Source organism: Dromaius novaehollandiae, chromosome 2, assembly GCF_036370855.1.
Source record: "Dromaius novaehollandiae isolate bDroNov1 chromosome 2, bDroNov1.hap1, whole genome shotgun sequence".
Lineage (NCBI taxonomy): Eukaryota > Metazoa > Chordata > Aves > Casuariiformes > Dromaiidae > Dromaius > Dromaius novaehollandiae.
Window position 1 is genome coordinate 104,663,676 of NC_088099.1, and position 20,629 is coordinate 104,684,304.

Genomic DNA, 20,629 nt, shown 5'->3' on the forward strand with positions numbered 1-20,629 from the left:
AGAGAGGTTTTAGATGCACAAACTTTTCAGTTCAAAATAGAAGCCAATCTGAAGAATACGTATGTCCAAAAGCTTGCTTACTTTCTATCTATGTGTTTTGTTATCCCAGTTGACATTACTTCTCCTTACAGACCTTGTCTTCACAGTTTTATAGGATGTACAATGACCCCAACCTTCAGTCAGCAAGAATTTTCAGTGATAGCTATGCAGATTGTGTGTTAACTAATGCCTTTAAATCTGCTGATGGAATGGACAGCTACTTTTCTGCACATTTAAATCATGTGTTTTTCCTAGGAAGACTCCTTGGGAATATCTCATAGCTACAGTTCTTCTGGAGAAGAAACAAAATCGCTTGAATTCTGGAAGTAAACTCCCTGCAAAACATACTGTATTTTTGTGACCAAATTCTAGCAGTAATAGAAAGCCAAAAGCTATTGTATTCATCTGATAATGATTATGGCGGTAGGCTGTATACTACCCATACTGAGTTAATTATGAAATATGTTCATTTAAAATCTGTTAATACTGTGCACATAAAAATGGCACATAATGGCAAGAATCATTAAATTCTTTTTTTTATACCTTCTGCTTCTGTGAGTATCAGCATTATATTTACAGAATGTGTAAAAATCAGACCCTCTGAACAAGAAGGACTAGAAGCACAGGTGACTATCTGTTTTACTTTCAGACTGGCCTGCCTAGAGTGTGTCTGTATGCCTCACTCTAAGCCTTGGTCATTTTGCAACTCTGGTGCTGAACTTATCTTCACTTTCAAATTCTTAAAGCTCAAGAAATGAATATTCTTGTTCCAAAGAAATGAAACAAAATTTTTCTCTCCACAACAATCTCTTACATATCTCTACCCTTCATGCAGTTTTTTATTTCTTCAGATCACCAAGCAAGGGCAGCTGGCCAGCAATGAGTAAGAAGTGAAACTATACAGATTTTAATTCCAGCACATGGAACACACAGACCACTGGCAGAATTCTAAATAATTCCAGTGTATGATTTTGTTCTTTTAAAAAATAAAATTAAAAATTCACTTCTAAAGGTCAGTATTGCCAGATAGGTTACTAGTCAATGTTGTAATAACCAAAAGTTAGCAGCTCTCAAATGTCTAAATGTCTACAAATTATTGTATAAGCCTCTCTGATCGAAAAAAGTCCAGCCACTTCTTCCAGTGAAACACAATACTTCAAACAGGTAATTATTACAGAGTTTTGTTATTTAGAAGTAGTTTATATGCAAGAACACATACCTCACTGAATAAGCTTCCATTCACATAAGAAATCCAGAGCTTCCAGAAGTTGGGCAGCTGGCTTACAACAAGTTTTGTCAACTTTTCAACAAATACAACTTGCTGAGGAGCTTTATATCGCCAAGCTAAAAGGAGAGGTGGGGGGAGAAGCAAAGGTAAATAACTTTGAATTAATAATAAAAGATCTACAACTGGCTTGCTGCCACTTTGTAGCATGTGAGTGACTATACCGTATATACATAAAACCCTTCAGGTAAGAGTGGAAAAATTGAACAGCCTGGTCCATATACACATACACAATTAGTAGACACACAAGTTCTTTCATCTTTTCTCATATGCTTACAAGGTGCCAGCACTATGATAGCATACACAACAGGCCTTCTCTGTAGGGGTATCTAATGCAATCCACCTAACAATCCATTCAATCGGTCTTCTGTCTTCCAGCCAGTCTAACTGGAAAGGTAACATGAAAGCAATTAAGAGATTAAAAGTTTGAGATGATGAGGTGGTGATGCTGAAGAAACAGGCCTAGTAGGATAGGTTTGTGATTAAGGCAAACAGTGGGAACTGGAAGATTTGCTTTATTTCCAGCTCATATAGAACTTTCCACCGTGGTCTGGGGCAAGTTGCCAATCTTTCATCTTCATCTCCATTTGTCTGGTAAAGTCTTTTCTTCAAGAAACAGGGTAGATTGCAACACTGTTGTTAAAACTCAATTAACTTAGCACCAAACATACACTGAGATTCTTGGACAAAAAACACAATCAGGATTAACATACAAAACTGTGGCATTTCTCCCTTCACCAACCTGCTTACATGCCTTGTACATTGGTTATCAAAACACATCAGGAAAGTAGCTTACACTTTGACAGTAGGTAACTTCTCTCAATTTCTTATCCAGGGTAAAAGTGAGCTTGGGGGGAAAAGTAAAGCGAAAGCTGAAAAGAGGCAGGGGAAAGGCGCTGATGAGTATGTAAAGTAAAGGCAACTTTGGGAAATACTGCTCTATAATCATCTGCCTTCTCCATGTAAACCTTTCTTGATTTAGCTTTAGCAAAACAGGATATATAAATAATTCCCATGTCTAAGACTGTTATATTTCATATAAAAAATTAGAGCCCACTTTATAATGTAGATAAAAAGAAATCACAGATTTTTTAATAAAACATGTAAAGAGGATCCAGGTTTTTTTTTTTTTTTTTCCAGGTCTTTTCTAAATGACAAAATTAAAAACGTGACATTCCTACACAATTCACCAGCTGGGCAAATGTGGTTGCTTAATAGACCATTAATTAGGTGGTTAGCCTGCTCCACCAGAGAGCCTCAGCAGTGTCTTTGTTGTGTTGGCAGACAGTCTTTAATCTCCTTGAAACATAGCATACTTTCTGTGACATCTATTTATAGAGCTGCAGCTCAATTACTGGTCCACATTTTTACTGGATGGATAAACATCTCCACTAACCAAAATAATTTCTTCTCATACCAAAAAAGTAAGGGAATTCTCGATTAGTTTTTGGACAACACGTGCACCACCCCTCCCTCAAGAAACCATCACTCATGAACCCAACAATAAAAGCCCAAAATATGAAGAAAGACTCTGGCATAATGAAAATGTAACTCTCCTGACAATGATGCATCAGTTAGGAGACATGAAAACTTTGAAGTTCAATCAGCATAACTCCGGGTGTGGATACAGCCAGGATGACCAAGAAACACTTTTGCCAGCTTGGTTTCTGACAGTTAAAGAATTAGTCTAGAACCAGTAGCAAAACAGCTCTTCCTGCTAACATAGGTTGTGACTGTGCTCGGATGCTAGAGCAACAGAAGCGCTATAACGCCAACAAATCCCAAATTCTAACCAGAACACTTCAGCTTCTTCTAGAAACCATCTTATCTTTGCCACATGCTCCAGCACCCACCTAAAGTTATAACGAGGGACATATGTTCCTAACTATAAATACGCTGCCAAGGTTTATTTCACTTACGAAATTCTTTTACTCTGCAGGAAGCACACTTTTGACTTATTTCAGAGATTGCCTAAATCCTGAGTCGGCAGATAGCAGTTATTTGGTGGAGTAAGCCGTTGCATATCATATCAATAGCACATTCTGGCCATAACTTCAGGGTATTTTGACTGTGTAGCTACAGCAAGCTCCAATCTATATTAAAGCTGGTGAGAAACCTGACAGCTGGAAAAGCAAAAGGCAACAGGCTTTTAAGCTGTTCTGATCCCTGGTTGTGGTAGTCAGCACAGAGCTTCCTTTATTTTATATCTAATGATCTACAAATCCTCGTTCTGCTTCAGCAATTAACAGCAGCCAGGGTAAAATGACCACTGACTTGTAAACTGAGGGTATAAAGATAATCACCATGGTGTTTCCCTGTTGAATCACCCAGTCGCTTGAAAAAGATAGTCTGGACCATCATGAAATCTATGAGAATTTAATGGGGGTATCTGACTTACAAAATATACTTATAAGTGTGAAACCTGCTCTGTGTTTTTAAGATTCCAGAGATACTACACTTTTCCATCTGAACCATATTTTAGGGTCAAGAAACTGGAAGAGTCAAAATCAATCTTTCAGGAAAAGCAATCTTCAATAAGTAAATTCTGTTGCAGTCTAGGATACTTTAAACAACTATCAAACTTTCCTTAACCATACATTTGTTATTATTATGATTATCAGTCCTTTAGGTATATTTACAGTGTCTAGCTAGGCCATATAACCGAGATCATTATGATAAATTCTGATAATCTGTACTATAACATCTTAATGCCTACATCTTGAAGATGAAACTAAAATTATTGCTCACATTTCCTCAAGAACATATGCTCAGGCCAGAGCTGAATGTTATCTGAATGCTACAATTTGGAATTCGAAGTAATTTGCTCAAACGATCTCACGGACAATCATGGTGAATCACAGTGGGGGGAGAGGGGGACAGGGGGAAGAGATTTCAGTTTTCAAATCTGCTGAGAAAAGAACTGGTGCACAAGCAGCCTGAAAAGAGAACACATCATGGCATATTTGGAATTGCAGCTCCTGCATGGGTATTGCGAGTGGTTGATTGATTTTGGTTCTCCACCCAGAGAAAGCGAAGATGGTGGAGCCCTCACTATTTCTAGGCATTAAGTGGGTATGTGCACCAAAGGTCCAACGAACTCAAGGCAGAGGCAGCTCATTCTGAGTCTAGGATCTTTGTGACTTCTGAAGGAGCTAGTGGATTAGGCTCCTGCGGGATTATGATGCTCTGATCCTATAGCTTTCCTTTGAAATTTCGTTCTAACTGCTGGCTATAGAATCTGCAAAGCAGCAGATGTGTCTTTCAAGCATACACAAAAGATATAATAACAGCAAAGGAAAAGTAGCTGCTTACATATATGAGAAAAAAAATTGTTTTGTTTTTGTTTTTTTCTGGGGGGGGGGGGCGGGGAGGAGGAATATCTCTTATTACCTGGACTATATTTTAAGAAGCAAATTTCAGTTACAAACTGCTCTTTACCTCCAAAACGAAGAGGATCCCTTTGGTAAGTAATGACAATGCATGAGAAAAAATTAGAACTTTATTTAAGATCCTATCAAGAGATCTGAGTGAAGTTTCAGAATTCACCTCTAAGACTTGTCTTTACAGAGGACTAAGACAATCTACAGCAATGAGTAATGTTAGTTAGATTTGCTGTCTACCAACAAGCCAAAACAACAAACACACAGAGACTCTGGGCTTCTCTCTGTTTTTTGTTTTTGTTTTTGTTTTTTTTAATTACACCACGGACTGGACATAAGGAATTGCATATGTATTTTTCCAAATAAAACAAGTGCCTACCATCATCGTGGCCAGACTGAAAGCTGCTGCCTCTTTTCAGCGAAGCAGTTTGACTGAGATGGCCAATTGTAGATGGACGCACATCACCATCCAGGTCTAACATTGGGCTGTGGAGCAATGAATTGCCTAGAGGGCAGAAAAAATAATAATAATGTTATTGCATATAAATTGATACGGAATTGCATATTGATATGGAATTCTATTTTAATACAGAAGTGATTCAAGTTCAAGTTACCTAGCAAAAACACTTTTAATCCTGGTTAATTAGAGTATTTGTCCATCTACATCAATGCTATTCAATAACACTGCTACTGACTCCTGTAGCAAAGGCAAAGCCACTAGTACCATACGGAAAACATCACTCTTTGGTCTGTCTCAGTTTTTACTATTTTTCTTAATGCTCTACAAGTGCACGGAATACGTGAAAACTTCTGAAAGGTGACAGTATTGGGGTTTGGTTCTTTTCTAAAGGAGTTCTTCCTCCCATAATCCTTCAATGTCTTCTTTTAAGCAATTTCCTGTGGCTTTTCACTGTGGCCTCCCTGAGATATTGCCATTACAGAGCTAATTGTTAGTTCCTACATTCACCGTATTACCGTTCACACTATAAAACATTGATGTAGATAGATCCAACTGGTACATAGTTAACAGTGGTGACAAAACACTACATTGATTGATTTGGTGAGCTCATCTGTGCTACCTTTTGTCTATATTAACAGTCTGTTGAATATATAATCCCTACATCACTTATTAAACCTAACACATCTTTATGACACCCTGAAATCTGACGAGTTTTCAGCAATATAGAATGTGCTGCAGTGATTTAGGTAGATTATCCACTGTCACCACGGGCAAGTTCTACAATGAGTTTGAATAGGAATTTGGGGAAAGACCTTTCCTTTCGAATGAACTAAACAAATACAGAATAATGAAGAAGGAAAAACTAAACCTCTCAAAAGTTTTTAAAGTAGGCATACATACTCCAAGTGCAAATAGTTAATTATGCAACTGCCCATTCAACGGAGATCTGTGTAAGGTCATGCATCTTCTGCATTTACAAATTAAATGCCTATGGCTTCTAAGACACATCTTAAATGCTGCAATTTGCAATAATTGACATCTGTAAAAACATTCCAGAAATCTTGCAGAATGAAGTAAAAACAAAACAAAATTTTCCCTCTCAGGATTAAAAAAAAAAAAAAAAAAAAGGGCCCACAAAAGAGCATGCATTAGATATGTTACAGAGATTCTACACAGAATAAAAAGAAGATTGTACAGAAGACCTTGAGAAATTTTAAGTTCTTTGCACAGCTCTGTGGCTTCCATAAAAATTTAATTATTTCTGAGATTCAACATATCTACATTTTTTTTGGTTGGAAAAAAAAAAGATAGACATCAGAATTTGAAAGAAAAGACAGACAGACATTTGCTGGTTAAAACATATATTAAAAAATCATAATGCTGTTTTCACATGAACTACATTTAGAAAAACCCCATGATACACCAAAACTTCCCTCTTTGATGTCTACATATGGAATTTATGCCCTCATCCTTCAAACACCTTGTTAATATGAGGAATTTCTTGTAAACAGATGGTCTCTAAAAATGACAGTACCCATTAAACCTCAGAATTAAGAAAAACAGACATACTTACAAAAACATCTTAATGTCAATTAGTTCAATTAAAGCCATTTGCCTGAGGTAGCTGAAAACCTGAAAATTCTGTATTGCTGATGATATACTAACCCCCCGCTGCCCAAATGGTTTATATATTCACCAGTAACTGAAAACATGTAAAGAATACTCTCTTGTTCCACTAGAAAAACCACATCATCAGTTTGCAGCCGTACCAGGAAAAGAAAGTTTAACATGAACTAATTTCTTAATTGGTTGTCTAGCATTACAACCAAGTATAACACAGCAGCAGGGAACTACAACAGCACATATACCCTCAGGACTAATAAACATCTGGACTACATTAGCAAAGCTGATCTTGCTCTCAACCGACCAGAAGATAGCGCTTGAAGACTGCACACTAAAGCATAAATCTTGAGGGGAGAGGGGAAGTGAGAGTTAACTTACAAACAAGTTTTCTCCCATCTCCAACTCATTCCCTCTTGAGAGCCAAGAACTTAAATTTAGCAGCATAATGTAATATAATGAATAAATATGACTGTCTACAGCCCGTACTAATATTTATAAAGCTACATAAACTAACACAAATAATAATTTACTGTTTATTCATGATTTGATTTACATATTATTTCTACATTTTTAATCTGAATATAGGATATCAACAATCTCAAATTTCAACTTCTTACTGCGCTTACAGGCTTTACGATAGTGTATAAACAGTATGAACAATACATTCTGATATGCTCCTTTTTAAAAATGCAGTGCATCTTTGATGTTACAGAAGTGTTTTTTCCCAAAATACAGCATTTACATGGAGCATATCTTTCAGTGACTCTAGGGCCAAGTGTATATTTAACCAAAGAAACTCAGGAAAAATGAATGCACTACATTCTCCCCATCTACCAAATAATCCTGACAAACCAGAAATATAATTAAATCTTTATTACATTTACAACTGTAAAACCACAAGAAGATCAAATAAGCAGCAGTTTTAAGGCCTTTAACATTGCTTTCAAAAAAAATTTTTAAGGATTTTACTGGATTTCAACTTCCTTTGCACACAGATATTTTAAAGGTGTGTAGAATGAAAAAAAAGCATTCTGATACCATGTGAAATACAAATAGTACAATGGTTTTGTTCAGGTCTCCTCTTCTAGTTCAGTAAAATCTCACCAGAATAAGCTCTGCCCTCCTCCCCCCACCCTCAAGCAATGGGTTTTGAGGTCATTTACTCAGTTTGTGCATTCACTTACTAGTACATAACTCAAAAAAGTCACCTGTGTTGGCCCCTAATTGCAGATTTTATTTTTACTTGATCCTATTTTTTGTGTATGTTATCTATATGTTCTAGGCATGCTTCATATTATAGCCTTAATGAAAAATAAAGCTAACAGGAGATTGGCCTAAAACAAATTTTTCCATGATCTGCAAACCAGTCAATGATTTAAATTTTTTGCATTACTTTCGTATTTCAAAACTATTCTGAAACTGAGCATACAAATTGTTCTGCGCTATCCATCGCTCCACAACTCTGCACTCTGCTTATTTCTTTTTTTCCTCGCAGTTTAAGAGAATGAGGTTTCTTCTGGGAGTCGTGCATATCTCACCTCCGTTCCATAAACCTGTCACATCATTTACCTAACATTCAGCTAAAGGTCTTGAAAAGGCTCTTTACAAAAGATACTGATTGACCAGGGGATAATACAGTGCCAACATATTTGGAAGGACAAAACCCCATCATAATGACCAGTGACAAACTTCAGTTTGAGTAACTTTTCAATATGATTTTCCATGGTAAGTCAAACACCAGTCATTACGCAGACTAAATGTATATGCATGTATATGAGCAAGATTCAAAAAAGAATCTACAGATGTGAAACCACGTGAATACAGTTACTGTATTCTTTCATCTGTTATGTATCTTACAGTGAATTTTCTCACAGGCTACAATAGTGAGGGAACACTGATCTATAGCCTCCGGACCCTCTGAAGGGCAGCAGACTTCCTTACCACCCTTAAACACCTTTGAACATTTTTTCCTGTGCACAGCGGGCCCTTGTCCTGTGCTACAGCCTGACCACCCACGGTTGCTTGTTGACCAAACACACAGTGCCTGGAGCCTGCACTGACACAACCGGGATAAGATTCCTTTCAAGGACACCGCATAGAGAATTTCAATTTGTCTAGGCAAGAAATTAAGGGAGTAGAATAAATTACCTCAAAATTAACCTGCTGAACAGAGGAATGGCTGCATTTTATTCTTTTTCTTGAGTACTCTTCCTTGCTAACTTTATATACACATTTATTTAGAAAGTGACATTTTAAAATGATCAATAAGAAAATGGGTAATATTTTTAGCAAAAAGATGAGTGCACTACTATTTCTACTGGTATTCTAAGTATTTCACAACCAGGATAAATCTTATTGTCAGTCCTGCAGGCCAAACATACTGAAGCAAAAGCCAAATACTTCGAGTTCAGCTTGTAAATAAAAATGACCTCATTTTACTACCGCTAGCTTCAGTGGACATTAACATTTTCAGCAGCTTTGAAAAACAATCCACTTCTACCCAATCACTTGAAAAAGGATTTAAAAGACTATAGTAGACACCAAGGTAAAATTGTGGCCATAGAAGAGAGTTTTACTTTATCTTCAGTGGTACCTGTTTTTCAATTCCAGTTTTAAGCTACCTGCGCTTCTCTTTTTAATCACTAGTATTTACTGTCTGTAGGATGAGTTCATATCTTTTAAAGTATTACATAAAGAACAATGCTCCTTGCATTTCCCAAGATGTCAGATCATACTAAATATATAAACAACAGCAAAGTTAACAGGTACAAGGGATAAAAGTGAAAAACAAATCCAGTGTCAAATTTTGTATTAATTCATATTTTAATTTTCTTAATTAATAACCCATTAAGGGCTTGCTTGACATTTGCTGTCAAAAGAGTATTTCTGCTATGGACAGGGGATGTGGTTTAGACATGAAATGGCTCCCAGCTGCAAGAAGTCTTCTTCCAGATGTACAGTAAGCAAAGGCAATGGAAGAGAACCAGCTGCTAGGATAACAAATTGAAAAGGCCCTTTTGACACAAGCCTTGCTGGCCTGTCTGATCTAACAAAGATAGATCATTCATCGCAAGGTGAACAGAATCTTAGTGTGGTACAGAAGAAAGAGCACTGTGGTATAAGCGTCCATCTCCTTCTCTCACACTATGAACAGCTGCTGTTACTCTGGCACCACAAGAATACATACTTTCTACAATATCTGGAGAGCTGTGCATCATAGTCTCAGTGCTGGAAAAATTGCATTTTTTTCAGCAATTAGAACTACAACAAAAATCACTCTGACCAAACTTGTCCTGTTTCAAGAACCTTTTCAGTGTCAGGAACACTAATAGGCTGCATATTATGTATTTAGTGTCCCAAATGGCAGCAGAAAGTTCACGCTACAACTTTGTTAGTGTTTCCATTTACACTTTTAGCTTCTAAAGGGTATTGATAGATTGCTTATTTGCTCTAATATTACACAACATCTCAAAAAGATGTCTTAATAAATGAAGATATTTTTCAGTCACTTCAAAGATAACCTGACTAGCGGCCCTCTCCATTTTATCTCGCAGCCTTATGTAATCTACACAGCCAATATTAAGCCTAAACAATAACCATTGGCCACACAGAAAACAGTCTTAATCTCTGTAGCTTCTTTCCCTCATACTCATGTTAAGAATCCCATTGCTTAATTCATTTTGGCTATCTGCCCAGTGCCACAGGCAAATTTTAAACTAAACCTCATTTATTTACATTTATTTTCGTGCCATTTTACGTCACTATAACCCCCATGTTTCCAATACTCCAACAAGTCTGAGAAACCTAAACCATAGTGAAAAACTAAAATGATGCCCATGTACTATGGAAATTGCCAAGTAAAGTTAAAAATTACAAATTTATAAAGCTTTAATAGAAGGTAACACTTTAGTATCCAGGTACCAGGTTTACAAGCTCCCAGACTTTTGAAAATTTTAAGTTCAAAGTTCGCAAGCAGCAGCTCAGAGTATGGACAATCCAAGGTATAAAATATCATCACAATATATTATTCAGCTATCTCTTGCTAGAGATTTAGGAGATAACCCTTCTGAGTGAGCATAGTGCTTTTCCATATGCTAAGCTTTATATTCATAGCCATCAAAAAGTGTTCTTTTTCTTGTCTATTCAGTGGCAGGCATCTGCCCTCTCCATAACAAATAAATATCTACATACTAAATAACAGCAACAAAGTGGCTCTGCCTACCTTAAGTTCTCCCGGTGGGTGACCTGAGGTAGCAACAGCAGTACAGAATCAGATTTATAAAATGAATCTTCCAATGTTTCAGGCAACAAACCCGTAGAAGTAAAAATAAGGTTTCAAAAACAATGAAAGAGCATGAATGCCTATCCCATAAGGCAGGTAAAATAGAAAATAGAAAAATATTAAGAAGTTAATAAATCCATATATTTCCAAACATCACTACATCAGTAGGGCTACAGCTCCAGCCAGTTGCACCTGGGTCCCATATCCATAGCTCCACCTTTAATAGAAGAATGTTAGTATTAGAGAAGGGGAGGATAGCTTAATGTATGGGCATTAGCACAGGATTTTTGTGATCTGGGCATCCCCTGTACTGTCTAATGCTTCCATTACATCTCTGACTATGCTGTTTGGTCTCTGTATCCTGGCTGCCCATACTTCAGAGGGCATGGAGCAGGAGAAATTTTAATTCACTGTCATATACAATATTCACTCATTCCTTGCAATGTATGGGTTTGGATTCTAACAGTTTTTCATAATATTAAAATGCTCTGCCTGCACTTTTTGCCTCAGAAATCAGAAGGTCTGTCATGGCAATACAGACTAAGAGATGGATGGGCTAAAAGCAGTGATGGTTGAGTAACAGTAGCAGTATCTGAGTTTGTTCATGAAGAGTTATGCTATATAATTCAAGACTTATCAGCAAACCAATAGGGTTGCTTAAGGCTGAGGAGACACAGTATATTAATACACACACAAGAGTATTCCTCAAATACGCTTTAAGACAGTCCCTGGTGCTGATTTCTAACAGCATAATAAACAGGCAGCGGCAAAACACTGGCTAGAACGTATCCTCCCACAATTTGCTTCCCCATCCTCCATGCCTTCTATCACATAAATCTCGATGTCAAACATGAAAGCCTATAACAGTAGCTTGTACTAATTTGTATCCTTCATCATTATTTTTAATCATCCTTTCAGGGAAATAAACTCCAAAATGCAAACACTGTTGTACAGGACTTCAGAAAATTCCCCATCCTACTCACACCATTTGACAATAAACACAATGTACTAGCTAACGATCAGATTGCTATATCTTTTATGATTAATATCTATTAAAATCAAAAGAAACTTCTGATGGAACAATTTGGTTTTGCAGTTCTCAGCCTTTACTTCAGACTGCCACATTATTTCACACAGTTCGGTAGTGCCTGAGGTACCTTTCAATTTTTGGAAATAATACTAACACAAGCTGAGTAAACTGAGAAAAAAAAATAGCATTGAAGCACATAGGGCTTCTGCTAGTCCCAGAAACAAATTCCAGGAGTGAACTCCAAGGCCACTACAGGGCTGCAAACTTGCTCTGTGCTGTTCTTTTGAGATGCATCAGAGACCGTACCGTGTTATGATGCTTCACAGTTCTAGGACAGGTTTATGAAGGATTCATATTTAGATCAAAAATATGCTTAGATATAATAATAATAATAATAAATATATATATAAAAAAATCTAATTTGCAAGTTTACTACAGAACTTCCAAATACCTCCAAATGTATAGCAGCTCACTCCCTTTTTCAGCTATGCTTAACAAAGCTTTGAATGGGCAAGAGGGCATCATCAGGCAAAGCAAAAGAGCCTAAGCAGGTTGTAGAATAAAAATAGATTTACTTTTTGTCAGTAGTGGAGATTTGTCCTGATTACAACCGCTAGTGGCCTGGAAGAGATGGTACAGCACTGAACCTCTTAAAAAAGACAGAAGATTCTATTTATATATAAGAAAATGAAAAAAGTTGCAATGACTAAAAAGACAGCCTTCCAGTAGTGCAGACACAACTTGAACAACTTTGTCTCACTGAGAATATACTCTTGGCTTGTCGTCAGTGACTAAATTTGGAGGAACTTCTCCTTTGAATTCACTTAGTTTTGCTTTTTATACTGTTTAGCAAATAACTGCCCTCCCATCTCATCTGCGTCACAACCTGTGAATAAATTCTTTGAGAATGTTTGTTGTTTGACACTCAGCTACAAAATCCTGTCTAGGAATATCAATAGAGGACTAACCAAAGACTTTTTCAGGTAAGTAAGAAAAGCAAAGGTTTTGGTCTAATTCTGAACCCATTTCATATGATTTTAAGGTATTAAAATTCATCAGGTGTAAAAACTCAGAGCACTGGTCTGCTTTGAAACTGATAAATTGGAAGCAAAATGCTTCTGGCACAAGCTCAGTTGAAAGTTGAGAAATAAAACTTGTGCACATATGTAAAAGCGGACACACACTCTCTGTAGATTCTGCTAAAGGTTTAAATTTACTATTCTGAAGAGTTTTCACTCAGTCAGTTTGAACCTAGAGACTCACAGTCAGCAGAAAAACAGTTAAGACTAGCCAGAAATTACTGCGATGTTCAAGGTAGAACAGTAATCTCCAGCTGCATATTCCAGCACTTTCAGTATGTAGACTACCATCTGCTAGAAACAATGTATATTATTCCTGTTCAAAAGGGAAACCCAGAAAAAGATCTAATGCACTTTTCAAGGAAGTATCAACCTTATGACCCACCTTTGCTGCCAAATACTTGATACATAAAAGAATTTTTTTAGAAGCAAATTTTAAATGGAGTTCAGTGTTTGAAAATTTGTTACTATCTTTGCTTAAAAAACGGCCTCTGAATTTATAAATAGATAAACCACATTTCTGACTTCTTTAGGTTGGTTAGATTTCTCTAAGTCACGCATAACCGATTCAATAGTTATGAGTGAAAAAACACACATTTCCTGTTTGAAAAGCATACATCTACTAAAATAGATTAAAATACATTCCATGTCTCTGATCGCAATCAACATTGTTCTACTTGGCAGTTAATATCACTTCTTCCAAGTTTTCTTTTTTACTTCTCCCATATGCTGTATGCCAAAATTGAGGTTCTTTGGAAAGGAGAAACTGAGTTTAGCAGCCTTCCTTTGCTCTGGTGGATACTAAGTGAGAAATTCCATCGACTAGAATCAACTTTTTGAGTAATTTGTGATCTGTAGAAAAACCGCAAACTGGTTAGCACCACAGAAAAACAAAAAAGGATGAAAGGAGGTTATTTAAATGAACGAGATGAGCTCTTTAATAAAAATAGCTCTATATTGGCATTTATTTCATATATGCATTAACAGACATATTGTAGATAGCAAAGTTATGTAATATGTAAAGTTAGGTTGGCTCTCACTATGAGCTAAACAAAGTCCTTTTAATAATAAGCCTAAGGTAATCAGAACTGTTGCAAGGAAAACACCAAACAGGTCGAGAGTTTCAAGACAAGCTGAAGAATTTAAGCACACATCTTCCATTAATTTACCAGAACATGTTTATCAAAAGTATATGGACTACTACAACAAGGAAAAATTTTGAGCACTTAGTACCTTCATGCTCTTATTTTTCTTGCTAAGAAGGTAAGATGTCTATATACCATTTTGCAAGTGGAAGGAGGAAAAAGAAAGCTTAGAATTATTAATGTGGCCATTTTTATAAGTGAGGTTTGCTCTATGACAGTTATTTGGTGTTGGAGGGAGAAGACACTTAGGTTTTTTTGAGGGAGGGATATGGCAGGGTTTTGGAACTGTTCTGAATTTTGACCAAGACTCTAAGAATCCAACCTGGCGTTCCAGCTGGTCCCATAGCACTCAAAAACATTTTGTAAAACAAACACATTCTGTACACCCTTTGTGCTACAACTTAGAAATGCGGGATTGGCATCACTGTCATATTTTAAGCACCCAGCGAACCCTATACCTGATGTCATAACCTTTGCTAAAGAAAAAAGCCTAAGCATCCTGCAGCAATTTTTTAGCACATTTCTGCAGCAGCTCCAGTTCAGTAAAATTCTTGTGGTTTCTCGAAAGAGATCATCTTATTTGGTTTTGGATACACATGCAATAACACTAAACATGGGAGTTATCCACAAGCCAAGAGAAGCCAGACTCCACTATGCCTACTCATTTTGGAAACATCAGCAAATTCAGTAAGACTCCTTGAGAAACAAGGCACTACTGGTCTAATTTAAAAACTGAGTTTTCAGATTTTACTACCAGAAATGCCAGGCCAGTAGCCCTCCCACCCATTCCCTTTTCAAAATGCATCAATGTGAAGGACTTTGTTAATTGGTTGCTAAGTTGCTACAACACCTAAAAGTAGTACTATGAGGGCATTCCTTCCAGGAGCAACACTGGCAAAAACAAATATGGAACACAATTATGTATTCAAATGGCTCTAAATATAATATGGGCAAATGGGATATTTAGACAATCTCACAGGTTTGTGCCTGAACAGCATAATCTGAGTTTTGAAACCACACATGAACAAAGAATACGACAAGACTGTATTATCACTCACTGCATAACAAGAGACGAACACACATTATTCCACAATGCCCCAGTGTCCTGTGTTTCCTTGTACTACTGGCATATCTTCTGACAAAGAAATCTAACTGGTGGATTCAGACAACAATCTGAATTTAAAGTGACCCTACAGAAATGTTTCTAGAGGAGAGTAAACTTTGGATGAAAGACGGAAATATAATGCTTTTCCCATGTAAAGAGCTTAAAAGTTATAAATTAAACAAAAAGAAAACTCTAACCACTCTTTTCTTTTTATAATATAGTGGTCAAAAACAATGTAAGTCAGTATTCAACTTTGTAAAAAGCCATCAAAATCGAGAGGGGGGCAAAAAACCCAAATATCATTTGTACACTAAAACTTGTCAAATAAAAGGCAATGCCAAATTCCAAAGTGTCAAATATATATATAACAAAAACATATCCTTGCCTTTTTGTTCTTTAACATAGCTCTCCTTACAGTTGTGCATGAGCTGCAGAATCCACTGATGTTGAGCACCAATGCACTGCCAAGCAGGGTCCCCAGGTGCATGAAGATCAGAAAGATATCTGTAAAACCCAGTCCAAAAATCACAGCACTGACTTGACACACTGAAGGCCTCATTAAAACAGACCAAAGATGTACTGAGAAATACCTCCTTTTTACATAATTTTAAAAATATTAGAATACTTGCTAAGACACATTCATACTCAATGCAAATGCAAGCTTTGCATTCTCCTCTCCTAATTTAGTGAAGCAAAGTTCCATTTAAAAACACCTCACAGAAATAAACAAAAATATATATACTTAATATCATGTTAATATAGATTTTCAGTTATGTCTCTAGTTAAATACTTGAGAAACCAATTTCTTTATCTGCCAAGGTTGCAGTTCAGCACTTCATGTTTCACTTGGAATCAGTGATAACATTTCAAGCATGTAAAATATGATATTTTTCTTCCCACTTTATATGTCCCTATTGCATCATCATGTAACTGTAACAGGCAAGTATAGAAGGAATTAATTTTTGGATGATCATTCATTTTAGCACACACATGCACAGACAAATGCAAATGAAGCTCCTCTTTGGTTTTTGCATGAGGATGTACACACACAGTGTGAATATATATACAGGATAAGGCAAGAGATTGGGGCTTTTCTTTTTAATGGAATTTCTAACAAGTGGAAGCAAAACACCCTCTGTCTTTGGGGTGTGTTCAGAAGCCAGCTGTTGTGACTGCTAAGAGAATACAGAAGTAGTATAGTCCAATGTATGGTATTCAAGACTACATGACAACAGTACTTTCAAAGTGATACTTAGAAAGAAGTAGCTGTTCTACTATTTAATGTGTTCCAATACATTCTGCAGTAATTAGACACAAGATTTTCAAAAATTCAAGATGACCAAGATGTAGTATGCTGATTTATGATCTTAAGCAGTGCAAGGAGTGTATAACCCCTTCAAAAAAGCTGTATTACTACAATACTGACTAACGTTAATTAGGACTGTATTGCAAAATTCCAACTTTCTTGAGAACTGTCTACAGTACTTGAACATGCAAAATAAACTGTTTGTCAAAGTACGATCAGTTGGATGGATGAGATTACACAACCAACCATTTTGAAAGAGTGATATTTATAAATTATGAGCTCAAGTCCTTCATGAGTGTTCAGGAGGACTTTAGTCTTTGTTTAGACACAAAATAAAAAAAAAAATACTGCTGGCCTTGGAAAAAATGCATCCCCTTAGCTGTTAAGTGATATGGTAAACTGTTTCTGAACAGTATAATATAATTACCAGTGTAAATAGTGTAATAAAATAAGGGGAGAAAACGGATTGAAGACTAATCAAATATATGTACTGGATTTTTGAGAGGGAAAAACATGGTATTTCAGGTCTTGTTCAGTCTTAGACACCGTAGACATACAAAACATACTGAGGAAGGAAAAAAAACCCAGAGCTTATAAATACAGCAGTTTTTTATGGAAGTTATTTTATGAGGAGGATTTGGTTAATTTGTTTTTAACTAAAGTGCTCTGAAGAAAGCTTTCTTCACACCTTACCCCCAGGAAATGTACAGAAGTATAATCCTATTAACAAAGCTACAGTAGTATACACTTCATATCCAGGGCTTCTGTTAATTCATTAGCATCAAATTATTCAAGATTTGTGCATGCCTTGCTCTCTTTTGTTAAGTGTTCTAGATGTGGAATACACTAAGGAGTTACATCCGAACAAACTGCTTTAATGCAGGCTGCGATATTCTTAAAGATTCAATGCTTCTCCAGGTATGGAGCTGGGGAAAAACTAAAAAACTCAGAATCCTAAACAGATACAGCTTCAATTCTTCCAAAGAATTCTTGGAAGAGCTCATAATTATTGGCTAAAATAAAGAAACTTTTCTTTAAGGTTTTCAAGATTGATATAGAAGAAAAAGAACAAAACAGTAACACATTCTTAAGAGGCACAAAATGCTTAACTACTCAGCTCAAAACGCGGTTCTATTAACTATGTGATATTTATATGGCACCTAAAAGAATGAGAGACACTCTATGTGCATGTATGCTGGTTATCGTCTAGCCTCGTAAGTAATGCGACCCGAGTCTCCAATACTGCAGTTTGTCCTGTGTGGATGGGTCTGGCTAGCACACAAAACAACAAAGACTTCAAACAGGAGTCAGAGTGTTTTAAGAATGCTTCACATAGTACTGCATTTGGTCTACAATTTTTAAGATAATTGAAAAAAAAAAAAACAAAAAACATTGGGAATCCCAAACCACAACAGGATCTCTACTAATGTCTAAGACTCAAAGGCTTTGAAAGTAAAGCCATCAAATCTTCCAAAGCATTTTCAATTCTGGTGCCACGGGTTGTCAGGCGGACTAAGGTCTACTGGTATAAGGAGATCCAACCGACTCATGTTAGTATGCCTGAAACAAACTTCACCAACAGCTTTAAGGATGACAGAAAAACTGGGAATTTCAATGAAAACTGGGCAAATGATTCATGCTCCAGAAATACAAACTATATTACTTAGAATGAGTAGTAAAAGAGCCAAAACCAAATTTGAATGAAAGTCTGGATTAAAACCTTTCTAATATTACTGGACTCACGATGACTCCATTTCAACACCAAGTCAAGATGAAATATAACACATATTAATAAAGAATCTATTTTGAGATCTGTAACTGTGAGTGATTGTTTCAGACTAGACTTGTAATATGATGGTTTACAGGAAGCATCAGAATCTAAACATGAGTTTAAGACTAAAAAAATTAAATTAAATCCCAGTTATCTTTCGTTAAATTGTTTTCATTCTAGAAGTGTTCTTTATTATTCAATAAACCATCAAGTACTATCTATTGCCACTATTTATATCCTCATAAAATCTTAAAATACTGTATTTATAGCTTTAAAACATTTGTGCTTAAATCATAGTAAGAATATTCACTACACTGTTAGGAAACAGATTTAGATATACATCCAATATCATATGTCTGAAGAAGATATTAGTCAAATGATTACCTTATATAACGTTTTTGATCATGCAATGTTGATGGAGTTTCAAGCAGTTTATCCAACAGAAGTTCTCTTAAAGCTTCAATTCTGGTTTCAACTTCAGCGTAATCTAGGAGCAGGCAGAGGAAATAAATCCAATGTGTGCCGTCAGCAGTACGGGGAACTGAAAATTAAGTTATTTTTCTAGGGCATCAGATCCTTCTGGACTTAATGCAGGAATTGATATAACTCATTTTACAGCAAGTTACATCTGAAAATTTTGAATACAACAATAGTACAAAACAGAAAATTTGACTTTGAAGTCTTTCCAAAATATGCCAGTGAGGGATGCTCTAAGTCATATCCTTCAGTTACTGAAACCTGTTACATGTCCGGTAATACAAAGCCTCAATAATAAATAAATAAAATTGGCTGCAATCGCATATTATACTTGTTATTTTCTAGTACATATCTCAGTCAGAAACCTGCCAAAAATATTGTTTAGAGTAATTGTTCAGAATTGAAAGAGAACTCCATATAAACAGAAGCTGAAACTCACATAAAGCTCCTTAGACTATTATATGTTTTTAGCCTTGTAGTTAAAATACTGTAAGTAAATAATAGATCTCATATCTTACATTTTTTGAATACTTGAACCTCTGTCTTTCCAAAGAGTGACTTGGCTTTTTCATAGTCGTTAATAACCACGTCATAATCACCCTTGAAAAAAAAAAAACCAAAATTTGCATTTATGATGAAAAAGATAATGTAGACTAATTTTAGGAAGGAGAAAAATATTTTTAAAGGATTATACCTTTTGCCTATTCCTTTCAATATTTAAGGGTAGATTGAAAAGAAATTTAAAACGCTGAAGGACATTAAGTGCATTTCTCGTTGAATCAGCTTTGTCCTTGCGACCCAGCACTTCTTGGAATAAGGTATCTGCTGTGTTACTGGCTCCTATTTTAAAAAGGATGAAAACAAGAAAAGTAAAGTAGGTAATCAGTACAAACTAGAAACAGATTTTCCTCATTTTAATGACTGACACATTCATTCAAGTTTTTTCAGAGCAAGTGAAAAATTATTGCTAACATTTTATTCTTTTTTTGTGTTAACATTTATGAAATACTATTTCAAAGTGAACTACTTAGCATTTTAATGTGCTAAGATCCCTGTGCAATTAAAATGAATCACACTCCCCTACTTCAAATGCTTAACTTCATTTCAGATATTTTATAGTTTGCTTTGGCTCCTGATTTACATTTTACAACTAAATTATGCATCTCAGGATATAGAAAAGTCATACAAAGTTTTCCTTTTAGAACAGTATAATTTTATTATGTTAATTAACGTCATAGCTTCAAGAGTTATCACTGTAGGTTTTGTAAACATAATTTTTTTGTGTTTTTAAATTAAATCTAAAGAATGATTAATACTATTTGATATTTAAATCAGTCATTATTCAAAGTACCAATGATTAAATCACAGACAATAACGTTACTGAGACTATAACTAGCTGGTCATTGTAACAGAATAAACATAAATTGTCTTCATATTACTTTAAATCTCTTACTGGCTTCACTGCATACAGGATCAAGCCCTTGGTCAACAATTTCATGCAACAAAGTTTCTACATTATGTATGAATATTCTTCAACAAATACATTCTTAAAACCTTTTTTATTCAGACTATGAAGTTTGCTATCTTGTACTAAAGATTCCCCATAATTTCCTTTCACAGTATAACAGAATTTCATTTATAGTAGGG

The 20,629-nt window shown here is 35.8% G+C and overlaps 1 protein-coding gene across 3 annotated transcripts in view; it reads right to left on the reverse strand.

The window, feature by feature from the left end:
- Window positions 1-20,629, reverse strand: part of EXOC2 (exocyst complex component 2) — a 139,021-nt gene that overhangs the window by 64,420 nt on the left and 53,972 nt on the right. For 2 of the 3 annotated variants that reach the window (XM_026114850.2, XM_064507100.1), the window contains 6 exons: window positions 19,677-19,822; window positions 19,501-19,582; window positions 18,890-19,046; window positions 15,814-15,932; window positions 5,084-5,209; window positions 1,259-1,383 (listed from right to left, as the gene is read on the reverse strand). In XM_026114850.2, coding sequence (XP_025970635.2) covers window positions 1,259-1,383; window positions 5,084-5,209; window positions 15,814-15,932; window positions 18,890-19,046; window positions 19,501-19,582; window positions 19,677-19,822 — 755 coding nt within the window. The remainder of the gene's footprint in view (window positions 1-1,258; window positions 1,384-5,083; window positions 5,210-15,813; window positions 15,933-18,889; window positions 19,047-19,500; window positions 19,583-19,676; window positions 19,823-20,629) is intronic. The other variant, XM_026114852.2, reaches the window with a different exon arrangement.